Source organism: Salvia hispanica, chromosome 2 (genome assembly GCF_029641045.1).
Source record: "Salvia hispanica isolate PSC_SH4W2 chromosome 2, Shi_PSC_v1, whole genome shotgun sequence".
NCBI lineage: Eukaryota > Viridiplantae > Streptophyta > Magnoliopsida > Lamiales > Lamiaceae > Salvia > Salvia hispanica.
In genome coordinates this window covers 62,703,502-62,717,516 of record NC_142693.1, presented here as the reverse complement: position 1 = coordinate 62,717,516, position 14,015 = coordinate 62,703,502, and the positions used below count along the sequence as shown (strand labels likewise).

At 37.1% G+C, this 14,015-nt stretch overlaps 3 protein-coding genes and 1 pseudogene across 3 annotated transcripts; 2 read left to right on the top strand and 2 right to left on the bottom strand.

Annotated features, from left to right (window-relative positions):
* The first annotated feature begins 2,886 nt into the window (after positions 1-2,886).
* LOC125220860 (glycine-rich protein) lies at positions 2,887-4,758 on the top strand. Its single transcript, XM_048122996.2, has 4 exons — positions 2,887-3,050; positions 3,118-3,162; positions 4,373-4,405; positions 4,485-4,758. The coding sequence occupies exons 1-4, from the start codon at positions 3,011-3,013 to the stop codon at positions 4,637-4,639; spliced, it is 273 nt and encodes a 90-aa protein (XP_047978953.1). The 5' UTR covers positions 2,887-3,010; the 3' UTR covers positions 4,640-4,758.
* A 148-nt stretch (positions 4,759-4,906) lies between these two features.
* On the bottom strand, positions 4,907-7,225 carry LOC125220841 (uncharacterized). The gene is made up of 5 exons (XM_048122977.2): positions 6,845-7,225; positions 6,588-6,702; positions 5,827-6,480; positions 5,550-5,730; positions 4,907-5,240 (listed from the first exon to the last, which is right to left on the bottom strand). The coding sequence occupies exons 1-5, from the start codon at positions 6,919-6,921 to the stop codon at positions 5,215-5,217; spliced, it is 1,053 nt and encodes a 350-aa protein (XP_047978934.1). The 5' UTR covers positions 6,922-7,225; the 3' UTR covers positions 4,907-5,214.
* A 658-nt stretch (positions 7,226-7,883) lies between these two features.
* LOC125220850 (ankyrin repeat family protein) lies at positions 7,884-10,152 on the top strand. The gene is made up of 3 exons (XM_048122987.2): positions 7,884-8,220; positions 9,166-9,561; positions 9,737-10,152. The coding sequence occupies exons 1-3, from the start codon at positions 7,938-7,940 to the stop codon at positions 10,051-10,053; spliced, it is 996 nt and encodes a 331-aa protein (XP_047978944.1). The 5' UTR covers positions 7,884-7,937; the 3' UTR covers positions 10,054-10,152.
* Positions 10,153-10,750: 598 nt separating this feature from the next.
* Positions 10,751-13,247, bottom strand: LOC125200553 (subtilisin-like protease SBT1.7 pseudogene; annotated as a pseudogene).
* Between the last annotated feature and the right edge of the window lie 768 nt (positions 13,248-14,015).

The following is a 14,015-nucleotide window of genomic DNA, read 5'->3' as shown; positions in this document are numbered from 1 at the left end:
CGACGAGTGCTGCCGGAAACTCCATTCTTTGACCTCTGAGATCCCGCGCAACTCGATCTTCGACCCCACGGAGCTCCGCCTTGACCCCCAAGCGGCGGATCTCAACCACACTCCTTTGGCCTTTGCCATAAATAAAAGGGGAGATAGGGAATATAAGTGGGTAGAAGATGAGAGAGATGAAGACGGAGGGGGCAGACCGGCAGAGAGTTCAGACGTATTACGTATATTTTCAAGAAGAAGAAGACACATTTAATTCTTATTTTATTCAATAATTTTTTTGATCGAATGGGCTAAATGGGCCCACTATTAAAATTACTTTGTGTCCTAAAATGTGAGAGGAAAAGATAGATTTGTTCATTAAATTAACAATAATTTCATTTCATTTTATTTTATTTATTGATTTTTTTAATTATTGATAAACATCAAAGTGATTATAAAAAAAATTCTATATAACTTTAAAAATAAAAATATTTTATTAGAAAATGTATTTAAATTATAAGTAATATAGTATTTTTTTTAAACAATTTTTTTAAATATTATACTGTATTTATTAATATTTTAGTAATATAGTCGACCCCACGAGTTTCAATTCTTGGATTCGTCTTGCCTACATATAACATTTTTTTCTCTTTTTATTCTCGATTTCATGTTTGCATTGATTTTCTGGCGTTTCCAACTTAGCTTGTTGAAACTTGGCGGATATCGAAGGTAGGTTTTGATTTGTTGGTTAAGCAAGGGGGTATAGGGGGTATAGCATGTCTGGGCAAACTCGAAAGGCAACTCTTTTTTTGTCAATGACGATTCTTTGGTTTTGTATCTTTAATTCAATTTTTTACTATTGTTATAGCAAAGCAACATCAAATCATTTGGTATCAAAGCCATTTATTTTTCTCCTGTATTTGCTTAAATTACTTTTTAATTATAGTTATTATCAATATTTTTTGGACGAAAAGAATAGTTAGAGTTATGCGATTCATCTGAAATTTAATCACATGATCTTTGATATATCTATTACTCCTTCTATTTTTTAGCACCGGTGGATCCAATTAATAACAAGGGATACTATTGTATCCCCAAAATATGGAATTAGCCTAGTGGTAAAAGCATCATTTCTTCTCAGCAGTGACCCGGTAAAACATGTATAGTTGAATATATGTTTATAATTTATATTAAGCTCATATTTTAGATTATAGAGAATATGATGCATTTTATTTTTACTTTAAATATTTGAACTTTCTAAATAATTTCTTTGTTATATAATAATCTAAAAAAACCTCCAATTTATAGTGAATTTTTTTCAAGTAATAACAATAATTTTTTAATTGAATGAAATGATTTAATAGAAAAAATTGAGATAACAAAAAAAAAGATAGATTGAATTTTACATTTTCAAGTCAATATAATTATCTATCGTACCCCCAATATGAAATGTCTGGATCCGCCACTGTTTTTTAGCAGTACGGATTTTAAGAAATGTTAAGAAAAGTGAGTGGAAAATTTATTGGTGACATAGGGATCTCACTTACATATATTAGTTTTAAATGAAATGTGAGTGGATGAGTTATAAGTGGAAGGTGAGACCCTATTACCATTTATGGTAAAAGTAAACCGGGACTCCTATTCGCGGACGGAAGGAACACTTTTTAATCTCGAAATTTCTTGATTTGGTTTGTTAGTTGATTAGAATGACAAATCTAGAAAGTAGAACGCATGGGATCGAACATAATCAATACAATGTAAATTACTATTTTTTCAAAAAAAAATTGCATTACATGTTAAAAACAATATTTCGTTACGTGCAAGTATTCATCAAATCAACTAGTATCTCTATCTTTGAAATAAGGTACATGTTTTCAATATTTTGCCGCAAGTTTAGGAAAAAAAAGTAAGGTATGAGTTTAAGTCCATACTGGGCGGGCTCATTCTCCAAGCTATAATGCAGTGTTTGCTCAGTAAAATTGATATGCTAAAATAGGAATTTGAATTCTTGCTGAACATTGCTGTCTCTAATTCAGAAGGTTTGTTCTAAGAGTAGTGCTAAATGGCCACATTATGGCTGGCCATAGAATTAAAATATTAATAAAAAATTATACATTTATGGCTGATTCACTTTAATTTATTTCATCTAGAAAGAAGCAATTTAATTTGGACTAAATTATCCTTGAACATTATAACGTAAATAACAAAGAGAAATGTAACTCTCTTTTCAATTCTCTCATGTAGATTTCGTATCACTTTTTTATATTTTTATTTATTATTTTTGTTTTGTTATTTAGAATTTTGTGTAAAATTAATTTTAAAGTTATACTAATATAAATATCTAACGATATTAGAATTCAATTTTTACTAGATGTTTTAGTAGATGTTTTTTTTTGTGTTAAGTGAATAGAGAAAATATATTTAATTATATATTGATGTGAGAGAAAAAAAATTTCAAAAAAATAAATTTATAAAATCTTTTGTCAGACAAACTAAAAAAAAGTGTGAAATCTTGTTTGGAACGAAGGGAGACTAGAGAGTAAGTATATCTTTATTTTCTTTTTTCTTTTTCTTATTTATTGAAATATCGTCACTTTTAACATAAAAAAAACATCTATTCACTTATAAATTGGAGAATTAAGAAAGATTGAATCATAGCTTAATATTTCAATTTCAAAGATCACAGGTCTTATTAATATATGACCAAACTTTATAATTTAAATTACTACTAGTCTTCTATGTTATTATTCCAACAATAACAATAGATCAACACATCTACATACATGCTTGAAAATTGAATTTCATATTGTCAATAGGGTATCAATGAGATTAACAACAATTAGGTAAATATGGATTATAAACTTGTTAGAAGTAAAATTCAAATACTACATGAATTACTTTAAAGTAAGCCCATTTATAAGATAGATAAAAATTTACTAGCCCCAAAATCTGCGAAAGTTTCAATCTTGGCCCGTTTCCGAATCAAGAACAGTGGGATTTACAGTCGCACTTCGATTTTGGAAAGGGGGAAATGGTGCAAACGAATTTTACTGGTGGAGGTGTCGGTTTCGGTGAGCTTCTTCATTCATTCTATTAACAAAATTATGCAATTTCTTGATGATTTTGAACTGGCTTCAGGTTTCGGTGTTGGCTGTGGTTTTGGAGTTGGGTGGGGATTCGGAGGTTAGTTACTCTAATTCTTCTGTTAGTCCAATTTCGTTTCTGTACAGATTAAAAGAAATTGAACTGAGAAAAATTGGGAAAGAGAGATTTCATATAATCTCTATTACTTTGGTTGAATTGTGATGTTGATTATTGATTTCATCTGCATTCTCCTCTGTTGATTTAGTAGCAAATGTGAATTTTGGTGGAGGGTGATCCATAGCAAGATTGTATTGGTTATGATTCTCTTATTTAGTTGTTTGTTGGAGAAAGCAATAAAATGGATGAGCATATGAGTGTATGTTTATGTGTATATTCATTTTCAATGTGTGGTTTATTGCAATATAATTAATAAAGTATCATAGTTGAGTTGGCCTTTGGTCAATGAGAAGATATAGTGTAAGGTATGAAGCTGACCTTGATTTCAAGATTTCATCCTACTTGTTATGATGCTATTAAGATGCATTCGTCGAAGCCTGTCGAGTTAGATTCTTCGTGCATTTTCTCTTTTGTGAACTGTGTATGTGCTTCAACGTTTTCAGCGTAGTCGAGAAGATGCAGTATTACTTTCATGTGACCATTCTATCGAGTATGTAGCATAGTCACGATTCACGAAGATGCAGTATTACTTACTGTCTTGTGATCATTCTATTGGATTATGTACTGTAGTTTTAAGATTTCGAAGACTACAAAATGCTCCACATTAAAGGTAGTGTATGTGGTGCTTTGGATAAAGAATTAGGACAGACCTGCAGATTGAGATGATTGTACACAGGGTCACTTTTGTCAATCGTCTCTCCGTCTTTATTGGATCTTAATTCATAACAGCTACATCACTCATGGTTGGTAATTTGAAACAGAACCCAATCGCTTAGTCAGAATGCAATTTCCGGACGTATGGAAGCATATAGTGATCAGATTACATAAAACAAATATTTGACCTCGACTTGTAGAAACTATTAACCATGCTTTATTCATATGAATACTTGTCTAGGCAGTGAGTGTTAAACTTTGACACATTTCCTGGAAAAGAGAACGTACAAGATAGTTTATGAACTTCTTGCTCAATTTTCTGCAGACACACAGACCTTTTATCCCAAGCTACATTGTCATGGAATGGCTTCTTGCTATTTTTGAAACCTGACTATGTTTACGTTTACATTCTGTGTTGTGCTGGTCATGCACCAAGAAAGAAATCATTATCTTGAACTTACATTGCTTGTTCTTTCAGGGGCACCCTTGAACATCTTTGGACTTGGTGCAGGTAAAATCTTGCAAGAATGTCTCTACTCTGCCATTGTTTTCTTCTATCACCTTACTAACGCATTATCTTCGATCTGAAGGTGGTGGCTGTGGTGTCGGGTTAGGGCTTGGATGGGGATTTGGTGCAGCTTATGGCAGTCGTTACTATAGTCCTGGCCTAACATTCCAAGGCGTCGAATTTGCCAATAAACCTAGTGAAGAAAAAGATGGCAAGAACTTGTCAAAGAACAAGTAGAAAAAAGTACACTCATCACTCAATCATTTGTTCATCTTTCTTAATGAAATGCCCAAAGCTTTTGTAGTATGGAAATTTAATGAATACTTTGATTTCTTATGTCATATTCTTCCCTCAAACTTCATGTTGTATTTCACATATAATCTTGATTTTTGACAGCTGGTCTCTATTGAAATATAGCCAGCAGAGCATAAAGTAGCAACTCAATAATGCTGTTTTCTAGTTCAATCACATGTATATCTAGATGCCCAGAACTGTAAACCAATATACAGAAATCACAAAAATTTATTTACAACTCGTGTTCAATACACGAAACAATGAAACAGCAGCAGCAGCTCCAAAAATACAATTATACAACAAGCCCTGTCGGCTACAACACGGAGAAACAAAACTGGGTAGTGAGACTGCTTCTGGTGTTGCCAGAATCATGAATGCTACTACTAAATTACAATTCTGATCAGAATAGTTCAATGAATGCAGTCTATCATCTGTTTAGCACAGGTGAAGCCATCGCCAACTCTCTGACGTTTTCCACAGATGAAAACTGAATAAGAATGGAGAAACAAGGCTCCTCCTCAGATTGAACGCAAAGCCAATAAAACTGCAGACAACGCAATTAATAAGTATTGTTTGTATTACACTATAATCGCAGAGTTATAAACCGAATATGGTAACTAGTAAAGGCAACATAGGCTAAGCTAAGCAGCAGTTCTTTGGGGCATTAAGCATTGATTTCTTTGGGGCATTAAGCATGTAATCCTTTCACTACTTTATTTTGATATAAACAAACAAGGACAATGGTAACAATAAGAAGTCTAAAAATACCGGTCGAATCTGAATTTTCCTACTGAATCACTAAATGAAACAATTACCATATATCAAATAGTAGAAAGCTAATCAGCAGGCTCACCAAGTAAGCAGAGTATGAGAATGACGGAGAAAACAAATTGGACTGGCCGACTATATTGCACATGATATTGGGATCTCTGAAGTTGTCTATGGATACTACCGTACCAACCATACCATTGTTTTTCATAATCACTGCAACCTTCAAGGCAACTTTTACTCTTCTCATAGCACGTAGTAATGCCCTTCATGTACGAAGAAAATTAAGAGCAAATTAGCAATTCAACATAACAAGTTTAGAGGATAACATTAGATATAGTCAAGGAGAATTGATTACTAACTTTAGTCAAATTCGGGGCTCTAGGTAATGTAACACCAGCCTCCTGAGGCCCATCTGTAACCTTAAGTTTCTTGTAACCGTTCTTTGACCAATTCAATTGTGACATGGATGATTCCATGGTATCTAACAATCCCGAAAAACTAGGTATCTTTCGGTGAGGAGTATCAGGCTTTGCACTGGATGGATTGTGCAGAACATCATCAGCTACAACAATCTTCCATGTGCCAATGTCTGCACTTGCACTAGCTGCCCTCCGATGACCTGAAAACTTGTCCCCCTTACCGTCTACTTGAGCCAATTCAACCAAATGAGATGAACTCCGCGAACACTCATTATTCACTTGTTGATCACCCTCACGCGAAATTTCCTGCCCCTGCGCCATAGGGCCAGCACGATGCTTTCCAAAGAGTTTATTTGGGGAAGACGATGACTGTCCTGAAAGAAACATGGCGAGCTCGTCCCGTTCCCCTTCATCCAACCGCACCCAAGGCACTGGTGGCTTGCCTTGTCGTACTGTTGATCCACTCAAAGATGTTTCAACTTTTTTTATTTGATTCTCTATTGCGAAAATGAAACTCCGATGCCTATCCCTTGCATCATCAGCCGAGCTACTACCTGAGTAGCTCGATCTTACAGCACGTCCGAATTCTTCCAACTGAAATCCATCACAACCACAACCTTTTGAATAAATAGAGCAGGAAAACTAATGCTATACTACTATACAAGTTTGCTGAGAGAAATCATTGAGCATAAGCAAATAACCTGCCACTTGGTTGTGCCAAGGGTTGTCTGAAGATCTCTCCGAAGCTCATCCAAATTCCAAGAACCCGAGGTCTCCTTGATCGCATGAATCCATGTTCTATATGTTGATTCCATCCTTCATAATGAATTAGATAAAATTCGATCACACCAACGAAAAAAGATTGCTCATTTAGCAAATTCATGGCAACAAAAAACTATATAAAAAAGCAATTATGCAAAAACTGCTTTAAATTGGGGAAGTTGTTGAAAGCAAGCACCTGTCCGAAGATTCCTGAACGTCCTCTGCAGCAGAGAAAAACGGATCTTTTTCCCATCTATCAAAGGTTGAGGTCATTTTGGCTCCCAAAAATACAGACCCTTAGATTGAATCCACAAATTGGAGCCAAAAAGCGCACATAAAAGATGCCCAGAAATCAAGAACAGCAAATACCTAGCTGGCGCAGATCAATCAGTGTCCCTATAACCAACCGGACAAAAAGTTCTAAAATTGAGAAATAATTGAACAGAATCGTGGGAAAACGGCGGCCTTTTATCTGGATTCGGCAGATTAATTATGGTTTCGTGAAGCTACAGCTGCGGGAAAAAGAGGAATTTTCTATTGCAATGCATCTGAAGAAACGCTGTCGTTTTGTTTCTTGGTGTCTGGCAATTGTCGTAAGCGGTTATAATAATTATGCATTTTTATAATTATTTAACTACTCCTATCTTAATTCTATCATTATAAAAGACAATTATGCATTTTTTTAATTTTTTAACTACTCTTGTCAAAGCAACAGAGTATATTTTAGTAGTATTTATAAAAGGGATAAATGACAATTTTAATCACTAAATTTAGTCAAAACTCGTCTATTCCATAAAGTTTAAAATTTCACGAAGTTTTAATTTTTTTAGTTTATTCAATGGGTTGAATTTTAGATGGAATATTTGCATCTCTACATTAAAATCCATCTTCAAATTTCAATCGAACTTTAGTATCAAACCTTTTATGTTTACACTTTGGATTATATAAGCATCTTTTTCGTGGTTTAAATCTCAATCCACGTTAATAAGATTCCACCTGAAATTCAACTCATGATATAAACTAGAATAATTGAAACTTCATGATTTAATTATTTAATTTTAAACTCTGTAAGAGGGACTAGATTTTGACTTAAACTTGATTATTTAAATGATTACTTATAAAAGTTGGTTACTACTCCATATTTTAAGTGCGGAGTAGATTTTTTTCGAAATAGTAGTAATATTTATTTAAACATAATAGAAATGATTATTTATATAAAATGTGTAAAAAGAGGCAATTGAAACAAAACCCACTTCGTGAAACTGAGAGGGTTTAAGGCGGCGGCGGATATGTCGGAGAATCGGGAAGAAGAATCCCTCTGCGAGGCCGCGCGAAGCGGCGAGCTCGAGCGAGTGAATTCTCTGATTGCAGCTGGAGCTGATGTCACCTACTTCGACGCTGAAGGCCTCACGCCGCTGATGCACGCCGCCAAAAATGGCTTCGCCGAAGTGGTCAGAGCCCTCCTCGACGCCGGTGCGCCGTGGAACGCTCTCACCCCTTCAAATCTCTCCGCAGGAGACTTCGCCATGGATAATGGCCATCAATCCGCCTTCGATGTCCTCCTCAATGCCGGTCCGCCTCACTTCAATTTCTGAATTTTATTGCCAGCCCTATTTTCACGTATTAGTGTGTGTAAATTTGGTTTGGTAAAGGAGGAAGCTTGTAGTGATGGTTGTGTTTGGTAGTTGAGCTAATTAGAGAACATTTCTAGTAATAGAAGTAGAATATAAAATTGAGTTATTTCCTTTTTGATTTTTTCAATTATCAGTTGCAACCAAAGGGGGAAAAAAGTTTTTTTTTTGTGTGTGTGTGTTTGTGTTTGCTATGATCATGTTATGCGAACTGGTGAATTGAGTGTCACAGTCTTGCGATTTTGATAAGTTGGTCCGTGGCACTGGAAAAGGGTTTACTAGCTCTACCAATAAACGGAGCTATGTTATGCCATCTATCTGTAAGCTGTTAATATGTACATAACATAACCTGCAATACATTCAATTACTCTAATGTTGACGAAATGTCATACAATATGCTTAAGCCTTTAGTATTACTTTCATATTGCTAGTCATTCTGAACATAAACTAAATTTTGGTAAAGCTAATTCATAGCATATTGGGTGGATGGACATGTGTATATATATGTGTATTTGTAATTCTTACCTTGATTTGCCATTTTCTATCGACTCTATCCGCGACACAATTACTCAACTACCTATGTATCATAACGGGGAAATAATTTTGTGAGAAACTTGCTTTTGAAAGAGCAATGAAATTGCGTTATGCGTTTGCTTGCTCCTTCCTTGCCCCGTACAGATTGTAGTAGTAGTTTCTTTCAGTATATTGGCTCGCTAAAGCTATCAAAATGCTCATTTCAGTGGTAGTTTTAATACCTCAACTAATCCATTATTTTACTATCTAGCCATTTTATGTATATTTACCATTTGATTTCTTTACTTGTAACCTTTTGTTTTCTACTTTTCATTAAATTGAATTTGATGGCAACATATTTGGATATTTACAGGCATTCAAGCTGAATTGGTTCTCGGAACTATAGCAAGGAAAGACAATGGAAAGGGCAATCCTAATGGGGATTATTTGGAGGAGAGGGTTACATTTAGTGAGGATAAAGTAATGGACGCAGAAAGCAAGGCTATTATGATGGCTTGGGAGAGGCCGCTAATGGAAGCCCATGCTAAAGCTATTTGCTCAGGAGGTGGGCACATACTGAACATTGGGTTTGGCATGGGTCTTGTGGATAGTGCCGTACAACAATATTCACCTGTGTCACACACCATTGTTGAAGCCCATCCAGAGGTATATGCTCGTATGCTGCAGACTGGGTGGGGTGAGAAGGAGAATGTGAAGATAGTTTTTGGCCGCTGGCAAGATGTCCTTTCTCAACTGGAGTCATATGATGGTAATATATGTGGATTAAAGTATATTAGTAGTAGATAGATTAATCATATATGGCTGACAGAAAAAAATTGTTCTACTTTTTACTTTTATGTATATACCAGTTTTAACAAAGATCTACTGATCTAGCTCTGCTTACTTAAAAAATCCTTCGAGCTAACTGTTCTACTCTTTTTCAGGGATATTCTTTGACACCTATGGGGAATATTATGAAGATATGAGAGAGTTTCACCAACATCTTCCGCAACTATTGAAGCCGGGGGGAATATATTCATTCTTCAATGGACTTTGCGGTAGTAATCCCTTCTTTCATGTTGTTTACTGTCAGTTAGTTTCGCTGGAACTCGAGATGTTGGGCTACTCCACACAGTTGATACCCTTACCGGTGAAGGATTGTTTAGGAGAAGAAACCTGGGAGGGTGTGAAACACAAATACTGGCAGCTGGATACTTATTCCCTTCCTGTTTGTCAGTCTCTAGATGACTCTGATTCATAGTTTTTCACATTTCTCTTCCACCTACTGGGTTATGAATACCTTGTACTATGCTTGAATGTAGACTATCTGCCTTTTGATAATGAAGTTCTCCATTGTTTCTCTTTGTGCTTCATATTTTGAACGATTTTGACTTGTAATCAATATGCTTGTTGGATTTTTTTTTCTTAACGTAACATAGATATGTGATGCTGGTGGACATTATTTGTGGCTTACACATTTGGGTTAAGACATGTAAAACCACATATCATCTCAAACTTTTGATATACTCTTGATTTATTTAAAGGAGGAGACTGGCATGCCTATAGTGGATGTTGAATTCTACATGTTCCGTACCAATCTGCATTATATGAAGTGTAGACGAAATGTAGAATTAAGATAAAATATAAAGATAGTTAGGCATTTTGCATATGGTAATTGCTGTTGTTTGTTGATACTTGGTGGAAGAATTAGTGGATCCTAATCTGAAGATGCAGGGAGCAACAGTTTAAAGGAAAAGACCAAAAACAGAAAGTAATCAAGACATGTAGGAGGAATGCTTGACAAGTCGTTGATAGCTAGTTTCATTTTTAGAACATTGCTTGTAAATTGTAATTAGGTTACGTTCTTAATCACTTCTAGTTTTATTATGAACTTCTCATAGTTTAAATACACGAACCTTTAGTCCAAGTTAGGGAAGTTAGCTTCTGGAGTGGAAAGATTTCAGAGTAAAATAATTTATGCATTTTAGAGTTGGGGGAGGGCAGTATATCTTACAATAGTTATTGTTGATAATACTACTATGTCCAACTAAACACAATTGGGCTACCAACAGTGTGTTTCCCATCTGACCATTCCAAATGTGCGAAGCTGCTTGTGCCTGAGGGCATAGAAGTTGCAGCAAATGTCACTGTGTAAGTCTTCTTCTCGTTTGGAGTGCTGAAACTAAGCACTGAGGGCTGAACCTGGATCTTGGCAGAATTTGTCTCCTGAGAGACGGAGACCTTATAAGTTGATGGACCACCCACATTTGTTAGGGTCCTCGTATATTTGACAACTGTTGGTGCGCTGCTACCACCTCGTGGGCCTGAGGCGGTCTCAAATGGAACAGCAAAAGATGGGTAGTTAAGATCTGCTACGCTGTATTTCACGCCCTCCTTGCACTGATGCTCTTGCTTTGCAATGAGCTTTATCATACTTGAACTGTATCCTATTGCACAAAGAAAGTCTATATAGTTGTTGGTTGTGGTATCATATACTAGACCGGGGTCTAGCGCTGATATCGGGTCTACATGCCCAGCACCATAATCAAATGGTGTGGATGGCTTTCCAGTTGCAATGTCTTTAATTCTTTCTCCGTTCTTGTATGTACTGTAAGCTGTTGTCATCAATGCTGACCTTATAGCTGCAGGGCTCCATTCAGGATGTGCAGCCTTAACAAGTGCTGCTAATCCACTTATGTGAGGGCAGGACATGGATGTCCCAGAAACTATGTTGAAGTTCACGTGCCGGGTGTCTTCAGGCAATCCTGTAGGACCAACTTTTCCGGTCCAACCAGCGAGTATGTTCACACCTGGTGCTATCAAATCAGGTTTCAGTATATCAGGAGTGATTAGATTTGGACCTCTTGAACTGAATGCTGCCACGACAGGTGATGGTTGGACTCCGAGCTGGGTGGTTCCAGATTCGACAATGGCACTTGGATTAGGGTCTGAAAAGGTGTACTTCTTTATCTCCTCACCGGGACCCTGGCCTACAGCTGCTGTGGGTATGAAATGGGCATCAGCAACCAGCTCTTCTCCAAAGGTATCTGTGTTTGCTAGGATCATCCCGACCCCACCTGCCTCTTTGACTGCCAGGCCTTTTTGTGCCCTTGGATTCTGCCCTCGGTCGCACACCACAATCTTCCCCTTGGCCTTTTCTGGGATTAAGCCTCCTTTCATGCATAGATTACCATTGGATGCTTTACTGATATTGCCAGCATAAACCAATGGAATTAAGGAGCCAGTTAAGCCCTTCCCACTGTAGAGTGATTCCCCTGTTATTTTTTTACCATTTCCAAGGGTAATATATGATGGGAATTGCCTATCCATTGTACCAGCCCCCACTGTAGTTATCCATGGCGCGACATTAGACAAGCTACCTCGACTCGGCCCTCCATTCCCGGCTGAGCATGATACAAGAATTCCTTTAGACGTTGCTGCAAACGCTCCAATTGCAACAGGGTCTTGGAAGTAATCATTAAGTGATCCACCCAGTGACAGCGATAGAATGTGCACGCCGTCTTCAATTGCCTTCTCCATCGCCATTAGTATGTCGCTGCTGAGACATCCTCCCAGCCAGCAGACTTTGTATGCTGCCACTCTGGCATGCCTGGCCATCCCACGTGCTGTCCCTGCAGCATAACCAAAGAGACTCGCTCCAACCACAGTCGATCCAGCTGCTGTGGTCGATGTGTGTGTTCCATGGCCATCGTCATCCCTGGGGGACCTGGATTCTGTAGACTCGTCAACCGGCCCATATGCTGCTTCATAACCTTGTGAGAAGAACCTTGCGCCAATCAGTTTGCGGTTGCAGCTGGATGAACTGAAGGTTTTGCTTGCTTCACATGCTCCCTTCCAGCCTGGAGGGAGTGGGCCTACTTCCTTATCATCGAAGCTACTTGATTCAGGCCAAACGCCTGTGTCTAACACACCAATGATCACATCACTTGATGTGCCAGAATCAGGGAAGGATTCCTGATTGTTGAGGATTCCAAGGAACTCCGGTGATCTGGTGGTGTGGACTTCATATTTCTTATCCTCTTGAACCAAGAGGACTCCCGGTTGCCCTTCAAGCAACCGAGCTTCCTCAACTGTCAGGCGCGCTGAATATCCATGGACAACATTGTCGTAGGTGTAGAGCTTGTTGGCAGTTTGTGATACTGCCTTCAAAGAAGAGTCATACCACTGCAGGTGATCGTCAAAGCTTGCTGGCACGCTCGACTTGTCCATGTGAACTATGAACGTCTTCTTCATCTGCTGATGCAAAATCTTCGCATCAACAGATGAGTGGCAAAGAAACAGAAATGTCAGGAGCGAAAGAACTCCAAGCACGGACATAATGTTTGATGAAAATATATTGTAAGTTCTCCCCCTCGAAAATATGTGTGTTTGTGTCTTAAATTGATGTACTCATACTGAAAAAACACTTCTTTTGTGTGAAGAGAGCTCTCAAGTAGTCATACATATAAGAGTCTGGCTTGAGGTCTTAAAGCTCAATCTGGTCCCACACTTTGGTGAGTGATCCCATGTTAGAAGATTCAATTATTAGCCTACAATCAAGTAAATATTAAATCTTTAAGAATCTACTTGCATCATTGTTAGAAAATTGATGTGTGCTTTTGCATAATTATTAGTCCCATCTAACACCTTTTGGTGTGCCTCTCCCTCATTTGTAATAACATTCTTTCTTTGCATTTTTACTTGTTAAGTTTTCCCTGTTTTGGTGATTTAGATGGCTTGATGTTTTATGTTATTTCAAACATGGGTGGTTTCATCAGAGAACAACTGGCTGATGTGATCCCTTTTGTATCCAACAATTTTGAGTGGCCTAAATCTTATTAGTGGTCCTATTTCAATTTTTTTTCAACAATTTGCCAACATTTTGTTTACACTTCCATTGTTTCAATTCAAGTTGAGAAGAAGCCTCTCTCTCATGGGAGATGTGATTGGACTGGCTGTGGGAGATGAGCTGTCAGCCTCTTAGTTAAATGCCATTCATTTTTTATTTTTTCTTTAGGGTGATGTTACATGTTGGCAAAATCATGGTGTTTTGTTTACTTGTTTAAAGTGAATTATTAGCAGATAACAGGGGAAGCTTAGGATAGTGTCTAAACTTTGTGATAAGGTTCTTGATGAGTGGAATTCTGATGAGATTTATTTCAACAAAAGTTGACATGCTTAAGTCATGCAAATTTGTACCTATCCTTAATATACAATTATATA

What these genes read in the sequence shown, in the direction of transcription:
- LOC125220860 (XM_048122996.2), top strand. Translation starts at nt 3,011, where the DNA reads ATGGTGCAAACGAATTTTACTGGTGGAGGTGTCGGTTTCG. An exon ending in TGGTGGAGGTGTCGGTTTCG is followed by an intron (nt 3,051 to 3,117) that starts GTGAGCTTCTTC and finishes AACTGGCTTCAG; the next exon opens with GTTTCGGTGTTGGCTGTGGT. An exon ending in CATCTTTGGACTTGGTGCAG is followed by an intron (nt 4,406 to 4,484) that starts GTAAAATCTTGC and finishes TTCGATCTGAAG; the next exon opens with GTGGTGGCTGTGGTGTCGGG.
- LOC125220841 (XM_048122977.2), bottom strand. Translation starts at nt 6,921, where the DNA reads ATGACCTCAACCTTTGATAGATGGGAAAAAGATCCGTTTTTCTCTGCT. An exon ending in TTGGCACAACCAAGTGGCAG is followed by an intron (nt 6,481 to 6,587) that starts GTTATTTGCTTA and finishes GATGGATTTCAG; the next exon opens with TTGGAAGAATTCGGACGTGC. An exon ending in TCTCATACTCTGCTTACTTG is followed by an intron (nt 5,241 to 5,549) that starts GTGAGCCTGCTG and finishes CGTTGTCTGCAG; the next exon opens with TTTTATTGGCTTTGCGTTCA.
- LOC125220850 (XM_048122987.2), top strand. Translation starts at nt 7,938, where the DNA reads ATGTCGGAGAATCGGGAAGAAGAATCCCTCTGCGAGGCCGCGCGAAGC. An exon ending in CGATGTCCTCCTCAATGCCG is followed by an intron (nt 8,221 to 9,165) that starts GTCCGCCTCACT and finishes GGATATTTACAG; the next exon opens with GCATTCAAGCTGAATTGGTT. An exon ending in TCAACTGGAGTCATATGATG is followed by an intron (nt 9,562 to 9,736) that starts GTAATATATGTG and finishes ACTCTTTTTCAG; the next exon opens with GGATATTCTTTGACACCTAT.